The sequence below is a fragment of the Rattus norvegicus genome, chromosome 7 (genome assembly GCF_021556685.1).
Source record: "Rattus norvegicus strain SHRSP/BbbUtx chromosome 7, alternate assembly SHRSP_T2T, whole genome shotgun sequence".
Classification (NCBI taxonomy): Eukaryota; Metazoa; Chordata; class Mammalia; order Rodentia; family Muridae; genus Rattus; species Rattus norvegicus.
The window spans coordinates 126,867,561-126,887,524 of NC_141540.1; the positions used below are offsets into that span (position 1 = coordinate 126,867,561).

General features: G+C 48.8%; 1 protein-coding gene across 6 annotated transcripts in view; it reads left to right on the top strand.

Moving 5' to 3' along the window:
* The window catches only part of Tbc1d22a (TBC1 domain family, member 22a), a 287,645-nt gene that overhangs the window by 3,114 nt on the left and 264,567 nt on the right, over window positions 1–19,964 (top strand). For all 6 annotated transcript variants that reach the window (XR_015624388.1, XR_015624387.1, XM_087559126.1 and 3 more), the window contains 3 exon segments: window positions 14,649–14,705; window positions 15,442–15,773; window positions 19,170–19,346. Coding sequence is in view for 4 of the 6 variants with exons in the window: in XM_087559126.1 (XP_087415252.1) it covers window positions 14,649–14,705; window positions 15,442–15,773; window positions 19,170–19,346 (566 nt within the window). In the remaining 2 variants the exon portion in view is untranslated.

The following is a 19,964-nucleotide window of genomic DNA, read 5'->3' on the forward strand; positions in this document are numbered from 1 at the left end:
GTGCTATCTCACACCTTTGTAACCTGGCCACTGCTCAGCTTTGCAGTGCTGGTGGCCTTCGCTTCTAGGGTCTTGCAAATCCCATGCCGTACTTTCCATTTATACAGAAAGCTGCATTTTCATGCTCTGTTTAGCGGAATGAATGTCCCTTCCCTCCTCGCTTACGTTTTCACTCTTCACACTTCATCTGCACCCTGCTTCCTTAATGCTCTGGTGGTTCAACCACAGCTCAAGTACTCTTTCACGCACCGGCTTCTTCAATTAGGACGCAAGCTCTGCCTGTTTAGGAAGCACCCTGCTCTCATCTTCCTGGTGAAGGATGGAGAAATGGTGGCTGATCTCTCACATTAGCCTGGAGTGAGAAAAAGATTTGGTTTAGAGAGTGGTGCGAGAGATGGCCTTAAGACCCCTCTCTTATGTGCACTTCCTGATCTTTGTATGAGTATTTAATGGAGTCTGTTTTAGAATTTTCCTTTTCTGGATGAGCTAACATATAGAAAGACTATACCTTCTACCAGTAGGCTAGGAATCTGAGTGGGTTTTAGCTATCTCTTCCTGTGATCTGTGTGATATTTCCAATTTACGCCATTCCCGAAGCCATTGGTTGCTCTCTCTGTAATGGGACGGGACCAGTAGATTTGTGTGGCAGCCAAGAGAAGATTTGCTTGACCTGTGTCTTAGTGAGGCTTTCTATTGCTGTGACACAATTCCATAACCAAAAATAAGTTGGGGAGGAAGGGTTTATTTGGCTTACACTTCATATCACTGTTCATTATCAAAGGAAGTCAGGACAGGAACTCAAACAGGGCAGGAACCTGGAGGCATAAGTTGATGCAGAAACCATGCTTCCTACTGGCTTGTTCTCCATGGCTTGTTCCACCTATTTTCTTGTAGACCCAGGACCACCAGCTCGGGGATGACACTGCCCACAATGGGCTGAGCTCTTCCCCAACCAATTAATCACTAATTAAGAAAATTCCCTACAGCCAGATCTTATGGAAACATTTTCTTAGTTGAGGTTCCTTCCTTTCAGATAACTAGCTCATGTTAAGTTGACACAGAACTATTTAACACAGCCTAGCTCCATTCTTTCAGATAGACAGACAGACAGACAGACAGAGATAGAGATAGATAGATATCTCTTGGACTCCCTGAGAGCGTGATAAGTTATTTATTTTTATTTAACTCATGCTGTTTGTCAGGAACAAAACTGATTTAAGATTTGTGCTCTGTCCTTGGAGTGCTGATTGTTGGAAGAAGGTGGTAACCACTATTAAGTCTTTGCAAGGAAGGAGAGTGGGTAGTGTAGAGTCAGATAGATGTAGCTGGAGGGTCTCATGGTGATACAGTGACCGGGCACCTCTCACTGAGAAAGTGCTTTCTGAGTACAGATCTGTAGGCAGTACCTATGGGTAGCCAGAGGAAGGGGGCTCTAGGCAAAGGGATAGCAAGTACCAGAGGCTTTGCTCCTTAAACAGGGCTGGCATGTGAGGATAGGAAGAAGGAACAAGGCTGCTGTAGCTGAGGTAGTGGACAGGTTATGTGGTCAAAGCAAGATATGGATTGTTGGGGTTGGGGATTTAGCTCAGTGGTAGAGCGCTTGCCTAGCAAACGCAAGGCCCTGGGTTTGGTCCCCAGCTCTGAAAAATAAAGAAAAAAAAAATATGGACTGTTACTCTTTGATTCTGAGTGGGTTAGAGCCTTCCGAGGACTTGAGTAGCTGTGTGGCAGCAGCAACCATCTGTGTAACAGGGTTACTCTGGTTGCTTTAATGAAGAGAGAAAGGCAGAGAGGAGAAGGGCAGAAGCAGGGAGACCATGCAGGAGACTCTGGGGACACTTTCAGGTCGAGGACAGGAGTGGTGGTTATTGAAGTGGGGAAGGCAGTATGCAAGTAATAAAAATCAGAAGGCCTGATGGGTCTTATGGGCCCATTCTTTCTGGAGCCACTGACTCTGTCAGCTCCTGAGGAGGTGTTGCTTTCTGCCATCACCACGGCTGGAATTCCTGCCACACTTAACTTAAATGCCAAGACAAACTCCCACGCATTGGGTTTGTGAACACAGGCAGCCTTTCAGTGTGGAGCTGATGCTTAATATTTCAGCATGGCTCTGCTTGACTCTGCGTCCTGCTGACAGGAAGGAGTGCCTGCTGCCGGGGTAGGCGCCGGATGGTATTTGGAAGTGCAATGTTGGCAAGAAAGGCCAAGCTCAATTATGGTGAGGTCCTGCATTCTTGGGGTAAGGCTGGGGCAGAGGGGCAGCCTTAGTGCTGTGCCCTGGAGAGCTTTCAGCCCCTACTGTTGGAGCCATGAGGACTATGAGCAAATGAGACTGCTCAATAGGTCCGATTCAGTCTCAACTGAAGGGGGAGGAATGCTGGGGATAATGGAGCCATTCACATGTGTATAAGCACCTTTGATGTGCCAGAGACTGAATGCTGGACAAGCAGATGTAGCCCACGGAGGCCAGCAGGGGTTAGGGTCAGTGCACATGTGAATATGCATGCTGATTGAAGTTCTATGAAGGCCATAATTTGGCATGTTGGCTTAATACCAGGATCCTACAAGGGGAAATGATCACTTCCTTTCCAAGGACATTCTGTTTAAGCTGGGACCTGGAAGTGCAGAAGGAGCCAGACTGGCCTCAGACATGTAGGGTGGGCTGCAGTGGACACTTGTGGCTGAGGAGGGATGAGAGCAGCCACAGCGCACCATGCTGCAAAGGGCTTTGGAGGCCTTTGAAGGCTGTGGAAAAGATCTGGGTCTGAATACCAAGTCTTGAGAGCATTGAAGGTCTTTAAGCAGGGCATGGTGCTCAGCCTTGCAGAGTGGGAAAGAGGAAGCTGGCAGGCTAAAGGCAGAGGCTGTTGGAGAAGAGTAGACAGGGTCAAAGATCTGCCCAAGGAACTTGCACATTCATTGACAGCCTGGATGTCAGGGGAGGGCATGATTACCAGCCTGTGGCCTGGTTAGCAGAATCATGGTCCCAAAGGTCTGTGTCCCCATCCCTCAAAACTGAGTAAGACACGTTACATGACGGAGGGAAGTCAATGTGATTAACCAGGTGGCCTTGACTGAGGGTTAGCCCTGGCCTGTAGCGGGTCCAAGTATAACCATGTGAACTTGCAAAATGGTTGGAGAAAATCAGTGTGATTGGAACTTGGTCCACAGCTATTGGCCTTGCATAGGGACAATGGAGCCGGATACCAAGGAATGTGCTGTCTTGAGAAGCTTGGAGCAGTGTTGTACTGAGAGCGGGAATGCTGTTCCTCTAACTGCAAGAATCTGTCTGCCCATAGCTAGAATGTGCAGAAATTATTTCGCCTTTGAGCTCCCAGCATAGAATGGCACGCGTCTAGACTCGTCTGCTGACACCCAGGTCACCTTCTACCTTCTGTTCTCTGTATGGAGTGTGCTGAGGCTATCTAGTGGGGAGGAACTGCATGCGGCCCCGCACCTTCCTCAGCAGAGCCGTGCTCCTGACCATGGGCTGGTTATTCAGGTTAGCAGCTTTCAAAGTTGCTGGATAGTTGCTGCAAAGTGCCTTTACTCTGGGTGCTGGGAGTGAGCAGGACTCCTGTGTCCTGCTCCATTGGCCCTGGAATCAAACAGGTCTGCCTGTCTTGTTCTTGTTGCCCCATGTTCTTAGAGATCTGTCTCCTGACTTGTGGCTTTGAAGTGCTGTTTACCTGTGTGGTGCCCACACTTCCATTTCTCAGCATCTTAGAAACCCTGAAGTTTGCCTCCTTATAAAGACTGTGTTCAGAGGAGCGGGATTCTCTCCCTGTGGAGGGACCCTGTGTGACTGGGGGTGTGTGGAAGCACTAGCAGGTATTTCTGCTGTGTACGCAGTTCTCTTTCCTACCCCTCAGTGAGAACTTCTCGTTGCCACGTCAGATGTCTCATTTCATCAGCAACATTTGAAAATAAATGTGAGTCATATTTTCCCTTGCATATATAATATAGCAAATCGATACTGGAATTAATTTTAAATGAAGACAAAACTAAGAGAAAAGAAACCCCGTGCTTGGGTGTAGCTCACAGGGGGAGCATTTGCTTGGCTTGGCATATGTGAAGCTGGGCACCTCTCAGTGCCAGACCCAGCAACCAAAACCTCAGCGTTTTGATTTGGAGTTATTTCTTATGTAGTTAATACCTTGAGGGCAGCAAGTGGACTCTCAGCTCCCTGCTGTGTCCAGGGAAAAAGAGGAGTGTGGCAAAGGGAAGACAATAAGACCTGCTCTGCTCTCTTCCCTAGATCTCCAGGCTCCATCAGGACAAGGGCCATGGGAACATGCCAAGGTTCTGGGCAGGAGAATGACCTTTCTCTTTCTGCAGCTTAGCATGCTCCCTCCCCCCAGATCTGTTACTTCCCAGTACCTGCCATGTGGAGTCTTGCAGGCCATTCTGTGACAGGAGTCTAGCACCAGGAACCAAGCTTTCTGCCAGCAAGGGGACTGGCTGTAAGGACTTCACCCAGAAGTGGGTTGTGGGTAGCATCACTTGACCTCTGGAGCAGCCGTGGTTGACCATGTTCTCCTAGCATGGAATCTACCATACTAGACTAGAATTCATTTCCAGCGCAGGGCATCCGTGCTGTGCCTGTGCTATGGAGGTGGGAGTCCCAGAGCGGGTGACAGGGCTGTGGGATTGTTTACTGAGTGGCCAGTCCTCATAGTGGTTGATTGGGCATGGGACTGTGCTTTCCCCTTCACACACGAAGCTTGCTCAGAGCCCTGTGGCTTGTCAGCAGAGACTGGGTTTGAACTGGAGGAGTTTCTATCTACTGTGTGTCCGACTGTCATAGCACACAGCTTCTCATCTCTGTCCAGTCCTCTAGCTGTACATCTCTAAAAAGCTGACTCACACCAGCCCACTGGAACTGGGCCCTTCAGGGGTAGTTTAGACTCCCACCAGCGTCTCAGGGTGTTCGGGGTGTGCTGGGCTCCTCCCCATGGGGAGAACACTGAGCGCCAGAGCTGCTGGGCTGCATTTAGGCATGTCGTTAGGTCTGCTGAGGAGGCAGGCTTCTTCCAGGCTCGTGCTGGTATTCAGACAAGAGGCAGGGGTGTCCCAGGGTCCGAGAGAGTGTGACCACTGTTCTTCCCATTCCTGTGGCTTGTCTTAGGGACTGCTGTTGTGAGGACGCTGGCCTTTCTGTTCTCCTTTTCTGAAATGCTGTTTCCTCTTTTCTTGGAATAGTATGGGAGGTTCCACTTTCCCCTTTCCCTCCCAGGAAGCTGCCCTGACTGGAGAGACAGTGCGGGTGGAGCCTGGCCTTCCATTGAGTCCCTCTGTGTGCTGTTTACTCTCCCTGCATGGGCTGCAGTGAGGAAGCTGCTGCTCCTCTGTGAGCTGGCTGGACCGGTGTAGGCATGCGCACTCAACCTAGAGCCTTTCTCTACCTCATGTGAAGCATGGTCTGTCCCACATTTCATCCTGGGTGTACTTTCTCATGCTAGGATTTGCCCTCTGAGAATGCACCCAAGTCCTGATGTGTGCACAGGGCTTGTCCAGCATGCTGCTCTGCTCTCTTCCTCTCTATCAACAACCTTCCTGATGCTGCACCCCTTTACTACAGTTCCACATCTTGTGGTGACCCCCAACCATAATATTATTTCATCCCTACTTCCTAACTGTAAATTTACTACTATTATGAATCATAATACAAATATCCACTATGTGACCCCCATGGGGGTTGTGACCCACAGGTTGAGAACTGCTTCTCTATATGCACACTGCCTGCCTGAGCCAAGCTGCGCACTAGCCAGATCTGAATGACAGAGGTCCAGAAGCTACTGTCTGCTTGTTCCCTTACAAATGTTTCTGTGCTGGTGTGAAAAAAGCATCTTCTCTGAACATTTCTACTCCAAGTCCAGATGGACGATGCTAATCCCTGTCATCTGAATAGAAATGAGCTCTTACTGGGTGACGAGGGATGCTGGCTGGGGACATATGTGCAAGTAGAGAGGTAGGGCAAAGACCAGATACCGAAGAGGGGCAAGTTCATCCGTGTCACTATGGATCTTAGTGCCAGGGACAGCTGCCTTTCCCAGCCTGGGAGCCGCCTTGTTGGAACCTGTGATCTTGTGACTGAGTTCTGGCCATTCCTCCTTGACTGTTCTTTGTGCCGTGTCCTAATGAATTGTCCACCTCATGAAGCAACCCAGCGGCACTTGTTTTTCCAGCCCCCTTTGGTGCTAGCATTGGCTGCTGCTGGTGTGTGGTATTTGATGAGACTTTATTGAGCCGTGCATGCAGAGCAGACAGTATTTTATGGTGCCCCTTAAGCAAAGACCAAGCTGGAGAACTTGATGTACTCTCCTGACTGGTAAAGACTGTTCTGGCCAAAGTCCTAATGTGGCACATACCTCAGAGCTTCTCTTTCTTTTTTGGGCAATTCCTCAGTGTCTTTAGCCTGTCCTGTCCATACCAGCTCTCTAGAGGTACCTCTGATTCCTGGGCTATGTCATCACTTCCTTACCTTTTCATTTCCCCTTCTTGAGCTGTCATTTTGGGGAGGGGCGGTTTCAAGACAGGGTCTTCCTGTGTATTCCTGGCTTTCCTGGAACTCACTGTATAGACCAGGTTGGCCTTGAACTCAAGACATCCATTTGCTTCTGCCTCCTAAATTCTGGGATTAAAGGTGTGAGCCACTGATGCCTACCTGCCTGGCTGGCTTCCCTCCCTCCCTCCCTCCCTTCCTCCCTCCCGCCCTCCCTTTTCTTCTTCCAAGCTGTCATTTTAATGGGGCTTCCTTGTCCTGAAAAAGGTAACTTTTTCTAGCCCCCTAGGGGCTGTGAGGTGTCTGCTCCCTGGTCGACTCTCTGCTGCCCTTCCCCTGGCTCACTGAGTCCTGTGCTGCCCTCTGTGGAGATTGCCTTGCACTTGTGAGTGAGAGCCTGTGCTGTGTCCAGGGCTGCCACCTGTGGCCTCAATGCTGTACTTGGCTTGCTCTCCGTGGGTGAGCCCTTCCTACCTGCATTCTTCTGGGATCATCAAGCTCTGTGCAGGGTAGACAGTGGAACATAGCTAACAGCCCCTCTCTGTACAATACACTCTGGTGACCAAGGAGTCCTTGTAAAGTTTTCTTTTTCTGCTTTGAGGGTATGTAAAGTTCTTGTTCTTTTCATGTGAAGCACCCTGATTGTTTATTTGTTTATTTTTGGCCTGTTGCCACTCATTCTTCCTTCCTTCTGTATAGTGATATCACGTGCATACCATACAATTCACCCACTTAAAATGTCCACAAGTTAAACAGTGTGTGCATGTGTGTATGTGCATGTGTGTGTGTGTGTGTGTGTGTGTGTGTGTATGTGTATGTGTATGTGTGTGTGCACGCATGTAGGTAAAACCACAACCTATCTATGAAGAATAGAGGGCAATGTTTGGGAGTCTGATCTCCTTCCAAATTGTGGACTCTGGGACTCAAACTCAGGTCTGCTTGTGTCTGACTCAAGGAACCATCTTGCCAGCCAGACTTTTGGGATTTTAAAATGCACATTTAGAATTATGTAATTAGGACCACAGTTGACTTCAGAATACTTTCATTCCCAGAAAGAAAGAAAAACCATATCTTACTAAGCCTTACTTTCTACCCTTTCCCTGGAAACCGGACTCTGTGGGTGAATCCTTAGACATTTCATGTACTATAATCATACAGCATATCTTGGTAACTTTTTGTTTGTTTGAGATAGGACCTCATTGTGTATCCCAGGCTGGTTTTGACCTAGTACCCTCTTTTCTCAACCTCTTGAGTCCTGTTTGACCTCCCTTTTGCTTAGTGTACATATATTTGTAGACAAGAGTTTTTCAGTGTAGCCCTGGCTGTCCTACAACTTACTCTGTAAACCAGGCTGGCCCTGAACTCAGAGATCTGCCTGCCTCTGAATGCTGAGATTGAAGGTGTGGCGACCACTGTCTAGCCTGTTTGGCATATTTTTAAGGCTTGTCTGTGCTACAGCTTGAGACATGAGGTGTTCCTTGGTTCCAGGAGGATTCCATCCTGGTGCCCTGTTGTAAGCTGCAAGTGTACATCGCTCTGTGGCCCGCCAGACCTCCTAGCCTCGTAGTGGCGTCCTGTGCTGTGTAGCACCGTGAGTTCTGCTCTTGCTGTAGGGCTGGCCAGTAGCTGGGGCTCACTGCTGCCACCCAGTATTAAGAAAAGGTATTATATCACATGTTGCAAGCCTGAGAAAGATCACGGTTCAAATTGTTATGTGTGTTTTCTGCTTAGTATATATTGCTTTCACACCATTGTGAAATTTGGAAATTGTGCTGAGCCATCATATGTTGGGGACCATTTGTAATTTCCTCACTCCCTGCTTGAGACAGGGTCTGGCTATGTAGCAAAGGATGACCTTGAACTCAGTTCCCCTGCCTTCACCTCGTGAGTGCTGGGGTTACAGGTAGGCAGCACATACCTAGCTTCATTCATTCATTTTGTCCATATTCCAGTATGGACACATCACCCTTATTTCCCTGTTCAAGTGACAGACTTTAGGCCCTTTCTACTTGTTGACTGCTTGTCATGTTATTCTGTGGGGCTTTCTATTTGTCAGATCTGTATGACCTGCCTCTCAGAACTGCCGTGCCTCGACTCTTCTGGCTAGTGATGCAGTGCCTTACGAGAGTCTGTCTCTTATGACCCTCGAGCAGTGGTTCTCAACCTGTGGGTTGCACCCCTTTTGGGGGTCAAATGACTCTTTCATTTGTCTAAGACTATTGGAAAATACACATTTATATTATAATTCATAGCAGTAGCAAAGTAACAGTTACGAAGTAGCAACGAAAATAATTTTATGGTTGGGGTCACCACAGCATGAGAACAGTCTGTGCTAAAGTGTTACAGAAGGTCGAGAACCTCTGTCCTAGAGCCTCGTTCCTTAGAAGACTAGTTAGAGATAGAAACCAACTGTCGAGACTACTATAGCACGTAGAGCGCGTGTGCACGTGTCTCCTTCAGCTCAGGAAGAAGTGTCTCACACAGTGGAGGTTACTGAGTCTTCTCCTTGATCTCAGGTCCTTTCCCTGCTTCTAAATAGTCACTGTTCTGACTCCACCTTCATTCTCATGCGTGCTGTATGGAGCTCCTTCAAAACCTCCAGTCTCCAGGTTCCTCCCCTGCTTAATTTCCTGCCCTGACTTCCCTCAGTGATGAACAGGACCTGGAAGTGTAAGATGAGTCCCCCCCCCCCCCCCCCACCGACCCGGGTTGCTTTTGGTCGTGGTGCTTATCATAGCAATTGAAAGATACACGTGATAGGAATTATTTTTGCATTCAGGTACACGTGCAAAAAGGAAAAAGTTTTGCACCAACACTTACTAGTGACATGCATTGTACATTAAATATACATGGTTATTTTTAACTTGCTTTCAGTGTTCTGTTGGTCAGTTAATCTCATTTCTGCTCATCATGGTTAGTACCTGGTCTGTCTGGTATGGTTGGTAACTGGTCTGTTTTTTACCCTCACTTCTCTGTTTCTTTTGTGCTCATTCCTCAGTTTATAGGAGCATCTAGGAGAGAGAACCTTCTGCATGCTGGCCACGGCCTTATCACTTAGTGTCTTGGTCCTGTGTGTGCTGGAGGTGTGGCTCAGTGGTAGAGTTGGCACAGCACACAGGAGGCCCCAGCCCTGCTAAGACTCTGAATCCCTGAGTAGTGCCACAGACTTTGCCGAGCCTCTTTCCTTATGTACTTACCCAAGAGTTTTTGTGTCTCTGTGTCAGGATGTGGCGGTATGTCACATGTCCTTGCTTTTCACAGAGTATCCCTAGGGTCCTATAGAACTGTAAAGTTTTAAAAGATGTATAATTTATTCAGAAGCGTATTTATGGACTTATCGGGGGAGTGGGGAGAGATCCTGCGCACATACTTCTGCAGCACGCCCCCAGCCATGAATATTCTTACTGAAATGCTTCCTTATCTGAGGTAAGTATGCGTGGCACTTGCCAGTGCTTTTCAGTGGCTCCACTGAACTCTGTTTTCCTTTTTTCCGCAATGCTAGACCAAATAAATGCAGTTTTAATAAGATAAAAGCGAGGCTCCCTTAAGTCTGAGCCTGAACTTTGTTGGAACATTTTCTACTCAATAAACACAAGTGGTTTGCCTATGAAGAATTAATGAGTTTCCCGCTCTGCTGGGAGGGAAAGGCCTGAAATCTTTGATAATGCTGCAGAGACTTTTATGAAAATGACATGCAAATAGTGCCCTGCAGGCCAAGCCGCCTACTGTTTTGAATATAAATATATTGGGAATAAGAAGCAGCACGTGAATGTTAGCGGCAAGAGAGATCGGCACTTGTGACAGGTGCTCTGTGTGGATCACTTTCTGTATCCACAGTGCTACCACTGTGGCTGTCTTGGCCACGTGTGTACTGGTTTCTGTTTGGATGCTAGGCTTCACACAGGCCAGCCCACTCTGCCACCCATCCACAAGTGCACCCTGTGCAAATCCTCATTCCCGCTCCCAGGGTGAGGAGCTGAAGACCAGAGAGCTGACTTGCTTTGAGATTTCCCAGCCAGTGAGTGTCGGCACTGGAATTGGAGCCCAGGCCTTTCGACTCTCATCCTGAGAGCTCTGTACCAGGGCCAGACACCTGTGTAAGATTGGGAGAAAGGACACTCTAGGTTGTGTACGAACTGAGTAACTAAAGATCTTTTCTCTCCCTTGACAAATAGCACATACCTGATTCTCCTGGGTTCTGTAAAATTCAGCTAATGCACAGGGCCCTGGGGGCTCGTTTCTTGCCCTGGGATGTTCTGGAAGTTACTGGGAGGACTGGAAGGCTGGGGCTGAAGTGAGGCTCTTCACTTTTTTGTCTTACTGTGGCCAGTGACTGCTACAGGATGTTAGTTATGATGCCTCAGTTGAGATGGGTACTCATGGGCACTTCATGGGACCAGTTAGGGCTTCCTCATGGAATATCAACTAGGTTGAGGAGAGAACACCCAGACAGGTGTTAGTTAGGGTTCAGCAAGCATATTAGTTCTCCCATTTTATATCCCATGTAACTGCACCCACTCCTCATACCCAGTGTAACTGCACCCACCCTCATATCCCCTGTAATTGCACCCACCCCTCAATCCCGTGTAATTGCACCCACCCCTCATATCCCGTGTAACTGCACCCACCCCTCATATCCCGTGTAACTGCACCCACCCACTTCACATCTATGTGGCTGTCCTTACCACCTTAAAGTGTGAGACTTCCTCCATTGCTCTTCACCTTTTCACTGAGGCAAGGTCTGCCAATCAACCCAGAACTGGCTGGTGTGGTACCATTGGTCCTGCTAACCAGCCTGCTCCAGGTTTCCTCTGTCTCCACCTCCCCGGGTTGGAATTCCAGATGAGCTACCATGCTCACTTACACATCTGGTATTTGCACGGGTCCTGGGATTCCAGACTCCTGTCCTTTTAACTACTGAGCCATCTCCTCAGCCCCATCTGTCTAGAATTTTCTGCCTGGCACTCTTTTCTTAGGTTCAGGTATACTATTTTTTTTTTGAGGGAAAACCAACACTGGATGTAATGTGAGCTCATGCTACGTTCCCATAGGAATGACCACAGCATGTTTTAGCACTGGGCTACTGTTCTCTTTGGTAGGTGCACTGTTCTGATGTCAGTGCAGGAAAGAGTAGCACACTCAAAGGTTCTGGATGTGGACATTTTTGGTGGACTGCTGTTTGCTGGCTGTATAGCATGGATGACGTGAAGGAATTCTCACTTTGCAAATTAGTAAGAAACTGAATCCTTGTTAGCAGGTGGACACAGGGTACGAATAGTTTACACAAGAAGAGGCACCAGTGAGAAATATCGGAGGCACAGAGCCAGCGTGGAGATTGCTTCTGTCCAGTTAGTGGTGTCTGGCCGTCTGCCAGCCCTTGTTGTGGGAGAGGGAGCTACTTGACTGTCCTTTGGCAGCATGGCCCAACCTCCTTAAGTGTGTGCCTTATGCCCAGAGCATTCCCATCGCAGGAGTTTGTCCTTAGGAGGTTATCGAGTGCTGTGTAGCCATTCCTCTCCAGAGGTGTTATTGCTATCCTTGTAACCACAAACAATTTTAAATCAGTTCTGTGTTTCACAGTCAACCTTGGGTAAACTCATTATGTTGTAGCCATATGGCGGCACAGTGTGAAATTAGAAGTGATGCCGTCCAGGGAGGTGGCACAGGCCAGAGATGAGGCAACCAGAGCTCATTCTATTCCTGTGGGGTTTAAAGCGTTTAATGCTGAAATAATTGAGACTTACAAGGAGCTGCAGAGGTGTGTATAGGGAAGTCTGAGCACTCTCCGCCTCAGAGTGGGCTTTACCTTTCCATGTGCTACTTGTAGGCTCCTTACCCGTCAGCCAACACATCTGAAGGTAAACGAATGGTTTAGGTAAACTGAAGAAGAGGGAAGTAATGATATGGGGAAATACTTCACATCACAGAGTCAGCAAGGCAGGGTTTCATTAAAAAAATTTATTATTTAAAAATCTTATATTTTATTTTATTTATATATTTATTTTTTATGTGTATATATGTGCCACACACAGCATGTAGGTGGAGGTCAGAGGTCAAATTGTAGGAGTTGTTTTCTCCTTCTACTATATGGGTCAGTCCTGGAGATTGAATAAACTCAGTTTGTCAGGATTAGGGGAAACAGTTTTACCGACTGAGTTGTCATAGTGATCCTAAATTTTCTTCCTTCTTTTACTTTTAATTATGTTTATGTGTGTGGTGGTGGAGGGTTGTGTGTATGAATGCAAGTCCCCATGGAAGCCAGAAGAGGACATTTGATTATTTGAAGATGGAGTTATAGGTCGATTTAAGGTGCCTGATGTGAGTGCTTGAAATTGAACTTGTGTCCTCTGCAAGAGCTGTATGTCCCTTAACTGGTGATCCCTCTCTCCAACCCCAGGGTTTAAGTAAAAATGTCTTCTAAGCTTTTCCTTGCTGTGTATGGGAATCAGCCCAGAGACCAGAATCAGCACTGGACAGTGTGCAGAGAGTGGGAGTGGAGCAGCTAGCCCTCAGCGGGACAGTGTGCAGAGAGTGGGAGTGCAGCAGCTAGCCCTCAGTGGGAAGTCTTTATCAGACCTCTCTGTCCAAGGCTCAGGGATCTGTGCAGAAAAGGAGGCAAAAAGATCCCGAGCTGGATGACTCTAGGGAAACCCAACAGGATGATCCACATATTAGTTCACAGAGGCTGACAGCAGGCACAAAGGCTGCACAGGTTCAAGCCAGATCAAATCCTAGCACTGAGGAGGGGAAGTGGGCACACAAAGTCCCACCCTTAATCGAGAGACTGGAAGAGATGATCTGTTTTCTCCTGTGCAGTCTGACTGGGTATATCAACCAGTATATCAACTCCAGAGTAGTTGGCCAACACAAGCACTCTGGGTTGTTTTGTGCACTTTTTGTTTTGTTTTATTTTTTTATCCTTCTGTTTTTGTCTGTTTTTTTTTTTGTTTTTTGTTTTTTTTTTTGTTTTGATCTTTTTTTTTTCTTTCTGGGGAGAGGGATCAAAGTATAGTCTATGAAAAAAATTAAAAGTAAAAACATCTTTTAGTTCACTTAAAAATACTGCATATATTTGTGTGTGTGTGTGTGTGTGTGTGTGTGTGTGTGTGTGTGTGTGCATATGCACACATCACAGTGCTTGGATGGAGATCAGAGAACAACTTTAGGGATCAGTTTTCTCCTTTCATCATGTAGATGATTGAACCCAGGGATTGAACTCAGGTTGTCAGGCTTGGCAGACAGCACCCATACCGGCTGAGCCACCCGTGGTCCCAGGACTTCTTTTTTTTTTTTTTTTTTAAAGCATGCATGTGTTTACCTACATTGCTCTTTATGTCTCTGTCTGCACACCTCTTTCTCTGTCAGAGTCTTGTGTCAGAACCCCAGAGTGGTATGCCAGTTAGGGTGTCTGATGGCAGCGGCTCTGATGAGTAGGCTTTCTGTTGTCTCCTGTGCCTGGAAAGGAAAGGAGGCCGTCGCCCGGACCCCTCCCTCATGGAAGCCATCACAGGGCCACTCTTTATTTTCTGCTGTACCAGCCTCCAGAAGTGGTTTCTTTCTTGAGACTTCTCATGAGGAAAGGTGACAGAGATATCCAGGCCTCACCTCACCTTTGTTCTAGGACATGCCTGACTCAGGAGCTGAGGTCCTGTTGGCTGAGCCTGTCTGTTTTTGGTGGAAGAATTACATCCTCGTATATCTCTAAATTGATTAAATCTTTACAAAATTCTTTATGTTTGGATAATTGGGGGAGTGTCTGGTGGAAATTCCTAGTGAAGTTCCCTTGTGAGCTTGTGCTCTGCTAATGAAACACATTTGTGAGCAGTGCCTCAGGAATCCTAGTGTTCCCACTGGGAGAGGGCTCATGAGGCTCCTTGAAGGGAGGCTCCCAGAGAGCCAAGCTTCCTGCTCTCAGGGTCGGCCTGAAGGTCCAGACTGTTGTGGGGTATGTGAGCCTGTGTCGCCATTCTTCATGGGACGGCTCTTAGCCCCGGGTGGCTGGGCATGTAGCTGCTGATAGGGTTGGCTCTTCCTGGGCATGTGGCCGAGGAGCTGGTGCTTTTCTTGACTCACTGTTGGGCTTTCAGCAGAGCTAAAAAAAAAAAAAAAAAAAAGCTAATCTTTTGTTTCCCTGTTTTCCTAGCATCCAGCATGTGTATGGAGCCCAGCACCCACCTTTTGATCCGCTGTTACACGGCACGTAAGTGGCAGTCAGTGACCTGCTTCCACCAGCTCATTGGAGGTTCGGAGGGAGGGGAAATGTTCTCTCAGTCAGCAGATGGCTTAGCCACTTGCTTTGTGAGACACTGCTGCCTGTACATAGTCCCCCCTGTAGCTGGGCAGTGGGATGTGGGGGCTGCTGGTCATAGTACCCTGCAGAGGGCAGAGAACTGGCACTCTTGGCTTGAGGGCAGTGTGGCTCCAAACTGTCCTTATACCTCACCCGAATCCTTCCTTGGTCGTGCACTCTCCCTGCCCTGGTGTTGGCTTTCCTAAGTACTAGGCCTAGCGCAGTGCTGGTGTGGCCCTCAGGGCTTTCCCCTTCTGTCCTATTTGTAGACTTATACTGGGGCCTATGGTGTGTGATGAAGCTCGGCGGGATCTCCTATAGTCTGTTCTGTGTGTATGCAAAGGCCCCATTCCCTGCAAGGTCCTCTTGCTCTGTACCCCTTAGCTGCTGCCTTAGGAGCTTGGCTGAGATAGAGGGAGCTTGAGAACATGCTTCCTAGCCTCAGCACCATCTCCGTGTAGGTTCGTGCTGCTCCTTGACTCTTCACTGAAATGCTTCTCTATCACAGAGAGTGCGCAGTGCCAAGTCCTGTTTTGATGCCCACACTTTGCGTGTTCCTTGGCACCCTCATCTAGATGAAGTGTCCTCTCCCTTGGGATTCTTCTTTTGGCTGAGTGTGCACAGTAAAGACACCTTTGCTTTGTAGCTTGCTCAAGTCCACGCCCAAGGTGCCCACCACCCCAGTGAAGGCCAAGCGGGTCAGCACCTTCCAGGAGTTTGAGAGCAATACCAGTGACGCTTGGGATGCGGGAGAAGATGACGATGAGCTCCTGGCAATGGCGACAGAGAGCCTGAACTCTGAGGTGGTCATGGAGACAGCACATCGTGTCCTGCGCAATCACAGCCAGAGGCAGAACCAGCCCTCACAGAAGAAGCCAGAGCCAGAGCCTCAGCCCATAGCAGAGCCTCCTGTAGCTCCCAGTGGCGACCTTCGCCTGGTGAAGTCTGTCAGTGAGAGCCACACTCCTTGTCCTTCAGGTAGGAATGAAGGGACAGTAGAGCCCTGAAGGATTGGCCTGGAGCAGAGAGGGCCATGTGACCATTTGCATCAGGACTCTGGGCTATGAGAACCTTCCCAGGCCCAGGAAACAGCTGCCTGTGGGTGTCAGGTGGTCTTTTATTTGTCAAGTTGAGGTCATCAAGGCTTGTGATTTGTGTGGGGGCCCAAGAAGAGAGCCACTGGGGAGCACAGGAGATGGGAGATCCTAGGCTTCTTCAGAAAGGAGCCAGGAGTGCCCAAGCATGCCTCCCCTGGTTCTCATCTCATTTCCAGATGAGAACAGATCCATAGCAGCCTATGGCCACCCTGCTAGATTCAGAAAGGGGTTTTTACCTAGCCTGCTTTTCAAAACTGCCTTCTGGGAATTGATGCGCTAAAATGTTACAGTATCCTCAGGTGAGAAGCTGGCTTTATTTCATTTGGAACAAATTTGGACAGGGGAACTGTGGTGGCTTTTGAGTTCTCTGAATTCTGATGGGGATTGCACCCTTACTCCTCCTGTCCCTTTAGCCTAGGTAGGGAGCCCTCTAGTGGTGGCATCCAAGAGTCGGCCGGAACCTTGGGTTCTGCTGCTCACCCCTGTGCTTATGGAGCAGTGGACACAGCTTCTTAGGCCCCCACAGCTGGCTGGACCATCGAGGGCATTGTTATTGCTGGTGATGGCCCTCAGCACACCGATGGAGGGACTGAGAGCAGTGAATCACGTGCTGTCTGGCTGGGGTCCTGACCAGAAGCACACTCATGTCCAGGCAGAGGATGGAGCTTGGCGATGTCACATTGTAGCAGCCTCACCAGTACAAGTAAAGTTAGCACTTAGGAAGTCTTATTACTGGGGAAGTGGCTATGAGCTCTTTGCTGTGTCCTGCAAATCTTGGGCTGAGCGTCCTGTATCTCTCTTAGGGAGAGATTTTTTTTTTTTTTAACACTAGATAATAATAGTGTGTTGTTGTTGTTCATTGTATGACTAGTACCACAGCCAGCCCACAGGATGGTAAATTCTTCCAATTCCTCAGCTTCTAGGAGGGGTTGTGTTGTTCTTCCTTTATAGATGTAGTACTAGAAAGAACCTGAGCTGCTTAGGAGAGGTGGCCTGGGGGTTGGGGATAGGGGTGGTTTGAGTGTAGGGTTTGTGGCTCCAGAGCTCCTCCTGTTAGTGCTGGTGCTGCAGAGACCAGGAGTGCTCATCTAGAGATCCCGCCCCACGGGTCAGGTGGCAGTATGTTGGATAGTGTGTTAGAGCTGGGTCAGGGTATGTGTGGTCATGTGGCAGTATGTTGGATAGTGTGTGTTAGAGCTGGGTCAGGGTATGTGTGGTCACGTGGCAGTATGTTGGATAGTGTGTTAGAGCTGGGTCAGGGTATGCATGGTCAGGTGGCAGTATGTTGGATAGTGTGTTAGAGCTGGGTCAGGGTATGTGTGGTTGTGTGGCAGTATGTTGGATAGTGTGTGTTAGAGTTGGGTCAGGGTATGCGTGTCACTGAATATGGCATGTGGGGCAGAGATGCCGCTCAGATTTTTGCAGTGCCCTAGCAGAGACACATTACCCACAACCCCATTGGTGAGGACAGGGAGTTCTGCACTGGAGTTAGTGAGACTTCTGCCAGAATTAGTTACATTGGGAGCTGCGGGAATGTGTGGAGATGTTCTCTTTCTCTACTCAGGGCTTGTCCCTCTTGTCATAGAGTGCAATGTAACAGCTCACCTCTTCGTCAGAACAGCTGGGACTGCTTGCAAGGGACTCCCAAGACTAGACGGTGGCTGTTGACTTTTCCTCATATTAGGAAGAAGTGTGAGGGACACTGGATCCTTAGCCCAGATTCTAGTCACTCCCTCCTGTGCCTCCCAGATAGCTGTGCTCGACTCTGCCTCCATGGCATGTTTTCTTCTGGCCTCTGTCTTAGTCAGTGTTCTATTGCTGTGAGAGGCACCATGACCAGCAGTGTGTAAACGAGAAAGCATTTAACTGGCGCTTGCTGCCATTCAGAGGTCTCCTCTGTTATTGCCATGGTGGGAAGCACGGTGGCATGCAGGCAGGTGTGGTGCTGGAGAGGTAGCTGAGAATTCTACATCTGGATCTGCAGGCATCAGGAAGAGAGAGAGATAGGCCTGCCTTGCGCAGTTGAAACCCCAAAGCCCATCCCCAGTGACAAGGCCACACCTACTCCAACAAGGCCACACCTCCCAATCCCTGTCAAGTAGTTCCACTCCCTAATGACCAACCATTCAACTGTATGAGCTTGTGGGAGCTATTCCTATTCAAGCCACCGCAGCTGTGCATGCTAGAGTGTATGGATAACAGAGGATCTCTGGGGCTTGCTGGCCAGTCAGTCTAGCTAAATCAGTGCGCTTCATGTCCAGAGAAGGAACCTGCCTCCAAACACAGAGTGAGGGCTGGGGAAGACACCTGCTGTTGAACTCCAGATTCTACATGCAAGTGCACCTATGTGCATCACAGATACATGTGCAACAACTCCCCATGCCATTCTGCTCTTGAACTCCAGGGCTGCTGTGTGGGTGGGTGTACTCTGAGCGCTTGTCTGTAGGGCCTTAGGTAGACACCAGCATGTTGAATTCGATGTTTCCTGGAGCTCACTTTTGACTACAAACTGGTTTGTGGTTTCTGAGAGTAGAGGCTGCTGGGTGGAGTTAGACCTAGCAGTCAGGGACCACAGAGCCTCATGTCTTCGATTACTGTGGCTCTGTGTTGAGTGACCTGGTTCCTCTCTGGGCTCTTCCTAGCCAGGTTCCAGAACGGATTGTGTCATCTCACTTCCCCCTCAAGACTCCTTGAATCCGCAGGGTTTTGGAGGCAGCAGCTAAGGAGATCCTGAGAGAAGGAGGGGTGCCTGTCTTGTCCGTGAAGGCTCCTGCCTGCTTTTCTTTGCCCCTGTATGCTAGAACTTGGGTGGAAGGGCACTGAGTGAGATGTGCTCTGGTTGTGGCCAGGTCCTCTTGAGCCTCCTGGTCACTGCTGTCCTCAGTGCTTTTGTGGCATCATCCTTTCCTTTCCTGGTGGAATAGTGGCTTGCCTGCCGAGTACACCTGGGTGACCCATTAAACCGACTCCTGTGCCAGCCTGTTCTACCTTCCAGGCCTGTGGATAGCTGAAGGCCACAGAGAAGTGCTTTAGACCTTGCTGGCTGTCACAATGTGATCATGTGCAGGTGTATCTGTCTTTCTGGTGAACAGTACTTCCTCAGTGACTTAGTGTTGGTGCTGGATGATGGGGGGAGGGGCAAACTGACCAGATGGTGTTCACAAAGGGCCAGGGAGTAACATAGTGAGCACATGGGCACATGAGTAAAGGGAGAAGGTGTGGTCAGGAGGCCAAGGGCCTATGCTAACCTTGCCTTCTGTTCTTCTATAATTTCTAGAGAGCACCAGTGATACAGTCCCTCTGCAGCGGTCCCAGTCTCTTCCCCACTCAGCCACTGTGACACTGAGTGGGACATCTGACACTCATGCCCTTGGTGGCTCAGCCCTGAGTAAGAGAGAGACCTCTCGACTGGACAAGTTCAAACAGCTGCTTGCTGGCCCCAACACAGACCTTGGTGAGTCCCTGAGAGTGGGTTGTCTGTTTCTTACAAGATCAAAGGTGTCATAAGTGGTTACACACATGCCACATTGTGTTTTCATGACATTGAGTCCCTTAGATGCTGTAGTTGGGCTGATTAATTCCTTTAGACATGCTTGCTAACATATTCCCAACACAGTTTCCTGATATGTATGTGTGTGTGTGCAGATATATATATTCCTTTTTTCTTAATGCTACAGTATGCTTTTCCTACTGGGTCCTCAGGGGAAGTCCCTAGAGGCCTGGCAAGTGGCTATCCTTGTTTTTCATAGACTGTGGGTGATTGTGACAGTGACATCTGGGGGATGAGGTGGGGGTGACCACCATCCTCAACCACTGAGTTTGTCCTTTGCAGACAGGAGACTAGGGATAGTGTGAGTGTGACAGGTAAGGCCCATGTGGGCGGTGGGGAGAGAGGATGGTCATGAGGTGAATTCCTGTGAGTTGCTTGGTCAACTGCAGTACCTGTGTGGACACTGGCCAGTCTCCAGGACACTTGCTTTCATGATCGTGTGGTAGAATTACCATCTGATAGCTTGTTCTTTCATTTTCACAGCCTGCATTTCTGAATGAACTCAAGGATACGTGTTTATTA